This window comes from Aythya marila (assembly GCF_965140915.1).
Source record: "Aythya marila genome assembly, chromosome: 1".
Lineage (NCBI taxonomy): Eukaryota > Metazoa > Chordata > Aves > Anseriformes > Anatidae > Aythya > Aythya marila.
In genome coordinates, this window is record NC_139042.1 from 103,734,161 (window position 1) to 103,744,202 (window position 10,042).

The 10,042-nt window shown below is 46.8% G+C and overlaps 1 protein-coding gene across 1 annotated transcript in view; it reads right to left on the reverse strand.

Moving 5' to 3' along the window:
* The window catches only part of SCAF4 (SR-related CTD associated factor 4), a 47,290-nt gene extending 38,838 nt beyond the window's left edge, over positions 1 to 8,452 (reverse strand). The window contains exon 1 of the mRNA XM_082754188.1: positions 8,151 to 8,452. Within this exon, the coding sequence (XP_082610314.1) occupies positions 8,151 to 8,180 (30 nt within the window). The 5' untranslated portion in view covers positions 8,181 to 8,452. The remainder of the gene's footprint in view (positions 1 to 8,150) is intronic.
* Positions 8,453 to 10,042: the final 1,590 nt, after the last annotated feature.

Here is a 10,042-nt window from a genome sequence, read left to right on the forward strand (position 1 = left end):
CAAAGTGCACTACGAGCAATTCAAGAAGCAGCCTAGGTGCAAATGCTTAGCTTTTAGGGCACTTCCAGCAGGCTGCCTCCAAGAGCAGAGCCTGTGACCTGCTCGGAAATGACTTGCTGCTCTCACCACCGCATTCCTACCAACCATAACCGCATGTTTGGGGAAAAGAAACAGCTCGTAGCTGCTCCCTGCCTTCCTTCCCTGTACAGTGACACTGCTGTTTAAAGGAACAAGCAGAGGCTACTGACCCCAGACAGCTCACCTGGCAATCAGGAGTCAAATGGGTATCCCACTGCCAAGGATGGGGGGCACAACAGGGCAAGAGGCAGCAAGGGAGAAGAAATGAAGTGAAACCTTCTTTTAATAAACCCAAGAACTACTCAAGACTTGTATTTTTGTTTACTTTTACAAATTTCAGTAGTTTAAGAAGAATTGTATCCTGCCATCTGTGTGAATCTTTTCACAGACAAGGGAAAAACAACGTAGAGTAACTAACAAAAGGGCTTAGCCACAAAGCGCTATCAAGATCATCATCAAAGGTCTTTAGAAAAGTTCCCTGTGTCAGTTAAAACCATCTTACCTGTTGAAAGTAGTATGGAAAAAATGCTCGGTTGTTGTACACAAGCTCTGGCTTAGGACACCATTCAATTTAAGAATTTGCAAACATTTCTGGAACCTCCCTCTGTGTAACTGACAGTCTGTGTGCTGTGGCAGCACGTTTTTAAAAGCACCATGTTTTTAAAGGGATCTTTTCTTTGTTGCTCTGTATCAACCCATGTACTACCAAAAAAAAAAAGAATGAAGAGCCTACTAAACTCAAACCACAATACAAAATACTCATTCAAGAATATTTCTGCACACTTCCCATAACAGTATGGATGTACAGGATAAAATACCTCTCAAGCCAGGAATCTCAGAGGGAGGAAAATCACCTGCTCATTTTCAGACTAATAAATGCGACTAAATAATAGAAAAAAGAGCCGCTCCTTAAAGCTCAGCAGAGAGTAAAAAGGTGATGACCTGTTCTGCACACTGTTTAAAGGGTGAGCCAGTAAACGTCCCCCCAGATCAATGTAAAATGCAGAAGTACTGGAAAACATGTGGCAGAACTGAGCAAACTAACAGGGCCTTCCAACTCAGACTGTCCAACCCGCTCCAGTTCATCCTGAAGGTGTAGGGTGAGGTGCAGCAGGAGACGTAGGGAATGCGAGAAGGAACAGGATGATGGCCTAGGGGATCAGAGAACGGTTTGGGTTGGAAAGGACCTTAAAAACCATCTGACTCCAACCCGTCTGCCATGGGCAGGGACACCTCCCATTTGATCAGGTTGCTCAAAATAGTCTTCCAAAAACCAAGTTACTGATTTCTGCTATTTGACCATTAATGTCTTTCGAGGGTTTATTTTACAAAGAAGCATGAGAAACTGTTTTGGGGTGGGTTTTTTTTGAAACACAAGAGATATGCTCTACTTGGAAGTTTACCCACAGCCCTACCTTAGAACCCTAAAAAGGCAGCACGTCTGGCACAGCGTAGCTTATCAAGAAGGATGAAATGCAGGAATACTATCAGCTTCACTTTATTACTGAATTCAGTACGAAAAAAAAAAAAAAAATCAAACTCAGGCAGTGATGTGTGCATGCCAGAAGAGATGAACAGATGCCCAGAGGGACGAGAGGCCTTGCAGAAGGACCTAGACAGGCTGGAGCACTCGACAATCGGCAACGGCATCAGACTTGACAAAGGCAAATGCCAGGAGCTGCACCTTGGACAGAGAAGCACTGGCCACAAGCACAGCCTGGGAGAGGAGCGGCTGAGGAGTGGCTCAGCAGAAAGAGACCTGGGGGTGCCGGTCGACAGCTGGCTCAGCGTGAGCCAACAGTGTGCCCTGGCAGACAGGAGGGCAGACTGAATTTTGGGGTGTGTTACACACGGCACAGCCAGCCGCTCAAAAGGGGCGATTCTCCCGCTATAGTTAGTGCTGGTGCAGCCTCACCTTGAATGCTCTGTGCCGTTCTGCTTCCGCAATACAAAAAGGATGTTAAGATCCTTGAAAGTATCCAGAGGAGGGCAACGAAGCTGGCAGAAGGGATGGAAGGCATGTCCCGTGAGGAGGGGCTGAGGACACTGGGTTTGTCCAGCCTGGAGAAGAGGAGGCTGGGAGGCGACCTTGTCGCTTTGTACCTCCCCGAGGAGGGGAAGTGGGGAGGGAGGTGCCGGCCTCTGCTCCTGCTCACCGATGACAGGACACATGGGAACGGCACAAAGCTGCTCCAGGGGAGGCTCAGGCTGGACATGAGGAAACATGTATTTACCGTGAGGGTGGTCAAACACTGCAACAGGCTGCCTAGAGGGGTGGTTGGTGCCCCCATGCCCGTCAGTGCTCAAGAGGCATTTGGGCAATGCCCTCAGTAACGTGCCTTAACTTTTGGTTAGCCCTGGAGCAGGCAGGCAGTTGGACCTGATGGTTGTTGTAGGTCCCCTCCGACTGAATTCTTCTACTCTACCCTAAGACAAATAGCCAAAGAATAGAAACAGCTCACACACTTCCCAAAACTGAAACTACTAGGGAAGACATGAAACAGTGACATCCTGTGAGACTTATCCCAGTAGCACAGAAGGAAAAAAAAAAAATCAGGCTTACAATCTTCGTTGTGTTTTGAGCTTGATGCCGGATCTTAAGTCTGTTTATCTGTTTTAAGCACCAGCTAACATATTAGGGAGATAAATACCTTTTAAGTAATGCTGACTTCTCTGGCTTTGCTCTCCCGCTTAAGTCTCTTTGCTATAAAGAGATCTATTTACAAATACGGAGGTACGGCTCAGTTCATATATTATATACTCACTAAATAAAACCGACAGAAAAGGAGCAGGAGACGCGTAACCTACTAAAAGAAATGCAGTGTTTAGTGGGTATCAAGCACTCGGGTCTTTGTTAAAATATTCTCACTCAAACTTCCTTCTCCAATTGTAATAGAGGAGTCTAACAAGCCCTCAACAATTTTAGCAAGTCTCACGTGTCCAAGAGCATTTCTTTAAGCAGGCTTCACACACACGATACAGTCATTACTCTGCATATTCACTTGTTATTTTTTGAAATATATTTACACATTTAGAAACCACAGGAGACAGACAATTTATAAGTCACTTACACACATATAGCATAGGTATTTGTTCACGCACTTAGAGAAAAATGGATTGTAGAAGACATGACTACCAAGCACAAACAGCACAATAACAGTAATGGTGCTTTGTTAGCAAGATCATTCATGGCTAGATCTTTAAGAGGTCAGATGTTTCAAAAAAAATACACATGGGTCCAAAGAAAACCAGTTAAACACATTTTCCTTCCCCTATAAAACTCATTGCTTCCTTTCTTCCCAAGGTCTCACCCAGTTCTTCCTTCGGCTGCTAAGAAAGATAACGATGTCTACCAAACTTCTGCTCCTACGCCGTGTCTCAGAGGATCAATGTAAGTTTTAAATTCTTAACCATCAGCTGTGAAGCATACCAAGTATTAGGTGTCACAGAAGATCAGAGATCACCATAGCATTTACGGCAGCCAGCCTGTATTCCTTGGAAAATAAAGCGAGATTTAACTTTGATCAGATATGAAGCCCAGCAAAAAGAATACTCGATCCACTAAGCTATTCCTACAGCCTAGGAAGACCGTTCACAAACTCAGAAGCTCTGGGTAGAAAAATCTTGACCAAAAAAAAAAACAAACACAGTCAAATGGAGATGACAGCATAAAAGCACACAGACAAAAACTTTATTTTCTACACAAATGTTTTTGAAACTGATCTGCCTCTTTGGGTCAGTGCTACGTTCACTAGTCCAGCACATCTCCTGAAAAGCTTTTCATCTTATTTCTTCTCTTTCCAAGAATTTCAAGTGAGACATCACAGATTTCCATATTCTTGGAAATGGTTTAGTCCAGAAGAAACAGACACCGATATTTCACAATCAGAATGATGATGATCCTTCAACTAATGGGATGCAGTCATAAAAGCAACAAAGCAACTTGTGTCCCCAAAGAGCTGCACACTGCCTCTGCAATGATTTCGGTCTCCGTCACCCACTAAGGAGGACTAAATTCAGTCTAAAACTCTAGAAGCACTCTCTTACCCTTCTTGCCCTCTACACCATCCAAGCATCATTTGAAGGGCTGCTTGAGCGGCTCTCTCAGGACATGTGGAAGACAATGCTCACTTAAAAATACATCCTATAGCACCTTCTGGAACATAGGACATATTTTAGTCAGCTGCAGAAGGTTTCACTGTTTTCTGAGAGAGACAAAGGGGGATGCAAAATGCACAGAAGACTGGGACCTTTGTCTTTCCTCCAACCACAGATATTGGCAGCTGTGTTCTTCCTGCTTTGCCTTACATCAGAGGGAATCTAACCAGGACTGGTGAGTTTCAGTAAATTGCCGAAGAACCACTATGAAACCGACTAACCTCAGTCTGCAGGCACTGGGGTGGGGAGGGGAAGAAGAGGGAGCAACAGAGAATGCAGGTTACCCACACCTCGCTCACCAGAGCTAAAACCTTTGAATGCCTCCCTCTTCACAGAGGGAGATGGAGCTTGCTGGCAATGGCAAAATGAAGAAGAAAACAATTGGGGGAAGGGGATTGTAACAGAACATGCAAAAGGTTGTCTACCACCAGCGAAAGATAGCTGTACGGAACAAAAATACAACTGACTGGTTCACTGACTAAAGATAAATGGTAAAGAAGAAAGCTGCAACTGGAACTTAAAATGAGCTGCCCACAAAGTATCTATTCCGTTTGTGATCTAGGGGGCTATCAGCTGTTGTAGTGGTCGAGATTACCTGCTCCCAACCTGAGACATATGATTAAATGAACATATTGCATTACTCAATACAAATATAAGATTACAAAATAGCAGACTTGGCTTTATCCCACTTCCACCAAGACTGTAAAGAAATCTCTACTTCTGGTCTCAGACTTTTATAACCCTTAGGCTCCAATTTTTTCAGAGTAATGAAAGGGAAACATATATCCCCTAAATTCAAACACGACAAGGATTAAAACATTCAGGAACCGTGGCAGATGTGTTTTTATTGTTTTAGAAAAATACTCACTTGCTTTCTTAAAGACGGATCTAAGTTTTGTACCATTATCAAATTACCTTTTGTGATTTACTTACACCGCGCTGTTAATGTAACAAACCATATACATCAAAAAATACACGAATTCTAACTCATTCTTCCAAGACACATTTTGAACTAATTTCCTCGGGGAAAATATACTGTACTACATAACTGTCAAATCCTACCTATTCAGTCAGTAATACCTGCTCGGAGTGCAGATGGATAAAAGCAAAGCAGCAAACGTGTCCACTGAATACAAAAAAATGTGCCCGCTCATTATAAAAATTAGAGTTTTAGAGGCACACTGACAGGTAAGCCTGCATTCAAAACAGAGGTACACAGAACAGGACTTGAAGGAATGGGCAACTCGATCAAACACGATCAAATTGCGCAACCCCTGTAAGTTACCACCCCTCACCAGAGCCAAACGAATGGACTCGGAGTGTTCTTTTGTAGCTTGCCACAATTGCTAAGCACAACATGCAAGCTCAGAGCTCTGTATTGAAGTTTCACCTCCCGATTCAGATGGGCAGCTAAGATCGCATACTTATCACAATTAGCTGACAGGCAGAAACTTGTTACTTCACTGCAACATGATCGTATACAGTCAGAAGCCTGTAACTCATAGGCCAAAACCTGAACTTCTGAGCGAAACCAGAGTCAGCCAAAACGAGGAATGATTCGTACAGGACCGGGTGACCAGCTTCAGGCAAAGCAAACAGTACAAATTGCATTAATAAGGATGTTGCTGGTGCTTTTCCCTTTTTTGAGAGGAGGAGACCAATGTAACAGCCCAGAGGATGCCTAATTTACATGACTTGAGCTTGGACCTCCCACCATTTCAGAAGTCACTAATCACCAAACTTGCCCCCCAAATCCCAAAAGATCGTAAGACCACCTGAAGCAGTAGCGCACGTCTCTGCTGGCACTCAGAATGGCTGAGATCCGGCAGCTGCCACCTCCACCCCAGAAGGGACAGCAAAGCTGGAAATGCCTCCCCTCCAGCATACACGGCAAGTCCAGAAGCAAACCCACGGCTGCTGCAGTTGAAGTTGCCATTATAAAACCACAAGTCCCTTTCTACAATGGTATTGTACAACTGTCAGACCGTAAGTTGAGGAATCCTTGACCTACAGGGTATTTGGGGACAACCCTGATCTTTGTTGTTGAAACTGTTTTACTCTCAATAAAATAATTATTTGGTTAGCACAGACTAATACCTCTGCAGTCCTTACATCATCCATGCATTTTAGTCCAGTCCTACAGACAAAATGAGTCCTCACACACTCGCCAGCCTGCCCCATCCCCACCACCCTGTGAGAACATTGACAGTTTTTGTAAAACTGCCCTTCCTCCGCTTTCAGTGAGAAAACCCAGAAAAGGAACAGTGTTTGAAGTAAATCCTTCCCTCCTCAAAAAAAGCATGAGGTGTCTCGAACTTTATTTTAATCTGCATTGTTTTGGGTGCAGTTTCAGGCAGCATACGTTCTGTAAAGCTAAAAGGACAGCTGAAAAACTTTATGTCCTTAGCTAACACCATAAACACACCTTGCAAGTACAGCACAGTAATTATAAAAAAAAAAAAAAATAGATTTATTAACATGCTATGCACAAGCAGTCCTATGGAGCCACTCATACGTGCAAGTGATTGCAGAAGAGGAGTTCTTCCAAGTGGTTTTCTTCTCCATAACTGACACTGAAATAAAATCCAGCGTTTCAATACCTTTCAGCTTACACAATAAATTACACAATAAATTTCTGATTGTATCGAACAAAATAATTATGCTTTTGCTTCATCTGAAAGGAGGATGCATTAATTAAAACATGCCTATTTATTTCTGAAACTGAGGTTAGTCACAGAATACCAAGGCACATGGATGTCGACTCTAAAGTCGCACATGCTTTCACCCCCAAATCAGCAAAAAAAAAAAAAAAAAAAAAAAGTGGTTTTTATTGTATGAGAAGCACGAAGCACTGTACCATTAGGTTTTATCAGGTAGAAACATGCTGAAATGAAGGAGGTAGAAGTGATCAGCTGCTAGAATTTGCTTATATTTAGTCAGCTAACAAAATTTCTGCATGCAAACCGGAGATGCAGCACGTGTGCCATTCTGCTCTAAATTATTTGGGAAGGGTTTTTGTACACTTTTTTGTACGCCTGGTTCAACACGTAACGTGCACAAATGAAAAAAATTGTTCACAGGACACCCGTGCTCTCCATTTCTCACTTTGTGCTGTTAAATATACGCATTTTGTTTAACAAGGAGTGGATTTTCGGCCGAGTGTGTGTGACAAGCAGTTGCAGGGAGTGAACTTTACACAGCGTGACTTCATCACATGAGGGGAGCCTGCCATTTTTCTCCATTCCGTTCGGCAAACACGCTCGGCAACCTTCAGGACGCGCTCCCCGCTGCGGGAGAGGTCCTGCCTTACTTTTAGCCGGCTGTTCGCGAGGCAGACGGCCGTGCTTTGTCGCCCACACCTGACCCGCAGCAGTCAGATCTGCCGAGCGCGGTGCAGCCAGGAGCTGCCTTAGGCCGAAAAGTTTATCGATGAGGGGCCGGAGCGCTGCCTCACACAGCCCGCCGAGCCGGCCGTTGTCCATCTTGTTCCACACGGCTTGGGAACAAAACCTGGCCGTGGAGAGCACCACAAGGAGCCCCCAGAGGCCGGCGGGGGCCCTGTGTCCGTGCGGGGAGCGGGCTCCCAGCCCCTGACGGCGCACCGTGTCGCGGCCCGCCGGCGCCGTGCCCTCTCCCCGTCCCTCCCTGCCGGCCTCCCCCCTCCCCGCGCTCCCCCAGCCCCGCAGGCCGCCGGCCGGGCGTTACCGGGCCCTTCCCCAGCGCAGGCCGCGGGCCGGGCCCGCGCGGCCCAGAGCCGGAAACCGAGCGCTGAGGGGAAGGGAAGGGATCGGGGGGGCACCCCCCCCACACACACACAGCGATGGCGGCCGGGCCCCCGCTCCCTCCCTCCTTCCTTCCTCCCTCCCTCCTCCTCCTCCTCCTCCTCCTCCTCCCCGCCGCCCCCCGGCTCCCACCTCCTGGTTGAAGGCGTTCACGGCCTCCATGTTGGCGGCTGGCTGCTGCGGGCGGGCGGGCGGCCGCGCGGGGGGGGGAGGGGAGGGGCGACCGGGCGCCGCTCAGGGGCTGCGCGCGGGCATGGCCGTTGGGCGGCCCCCCCCTCTCCCTCTCCTCCTCCTCCTCCTCCTCCTCCTCCTCCTCCTCCTCTTCCTCCTGCTGCTTCCCGCCTCCCGGTGCGGCGGGCAGGGCCCCGTCAGCTCCCCCGCGGGATGGCGGCGCCCCCAGGCCGCGCGCGGCACGCCGGGATGGCGGCACGGCACCGGCGGGAGGGGAGGGGAGGGGAGGGCACCGGCGGGAGCGCGCGCCCGGGCGGCGTCACGTGACCCGCGGCCGGGGGAGCTCCCCGGGCGCCGCCATGTCAGCGCCTCGCCCCGCCCCCGGGGAGGGGAAATGGCGGGGAGCGGGAGAGGGGAGGGGAGGGAGCTGTGGCTCCTTCACTGCTTAGCATTAAAAAAATTGCCCTTTAAAAAAAATAAAATAATCCCGTAATTGTGTCTTCTGTGTTGTCTCGAAGAACCGCCGCTTGGTGGTGTGTTTTGTGTGGTGGGAGAAGCTGCGCCGGGGATCCCACACGTCGTAAAACGAGCACAAACTCTGTCCCAAACTCAACTATTTTATACCACCACAGCCATGGGTTCACCCATGATTGCATTCACACCAACTGTAGAAGCTAATGTTCGTGAGAAAGCCATACGTCCCACAAAATGCACTTTCAAGGACACCACATGGCCACGGCACCTATTAAAGAGCACCCTTATTAGGTGCACTGTTAACTCACAGAATCACCCAGGTTGGAAGAGACCTCCAAGATCACCCAGTCCAACCTCTGACCTAACGCTAACCAGCCCTCCGCTAACCCATATCACTAGGCTCTACATCTAAACGTCTTTTGAAGACCTCCAGGGAGGGTGACTCAACCACTTCCCCGTAGCAATGCATTACGACTGTTAGCAATTTGAAATTCGGATAGTTCCACATGATACGCTATGTTCTATCAGTTTACTCTGATGCATCAGCTAGGCAGTCTAAATATTATTTAATTCTTTCATCTAATACATCAGTTAGGGAGTAAATTTTACTGTTCGGTCTGATACATCAGCTAGGGAGTAAATTGGAAAGGAGGGGATGCAGGGTGTCACAGAAATCTCACAGAAAGTATATTTAGCTTTACTTAATGTTCCGCAATTGGACTCTGCCTGGTATTTAATTGAGTTTTTAATAAAATGCAAATTGCTTTTAGGAGTCTCCTTCCTCCTCCATCAATATATGGCTGTTCTGGAATTACTCCTCCTTAAAAACAAGTATTATAACATTCGAGTTAAGAAAGCTGACAGGAACGAGACTTCTTGTTCTAAGAGTATGAAACCTCTGAAGCACAGTTTGAGTACAGCTGTTATTCAGAGGAATTTTTTGAATAAGCTCTAGTAGCAAATGGAAAGCTCTTCCATATGCCACTGATTTCTATAGGTTGAAATCAAAAATATTGAAAGTCCTAGCATTCACAGTCCTTTCTGACAAGATGGAAAAAAACAGAAATGGAAGGTGATGCTGTCCTTCCAGTGTCAGTGTCTTTGCTGTGTGAGATTTTATTTTTTGCTAGTTTTGACATGGCACATTGCCTCACATGTAGCTTTGACTACTATTCTTGCTCATGCTGCTGTTCAAAAATTCACAAAAATCAAGGTAGCTCCTCCTGCCACCTGAAAAATGCAAACAAAGGTAGAACTGGAGTATGTGATGAGTGACTGAAAAAGTTAGTTATCTCTCTCCAGCTCTAACAGCAGTTGAAAAGCTCTTGGAGAAGTAAGAACCATTTCCTTGGGGGTTCTTGGCTTAGGGAGAGATAGTG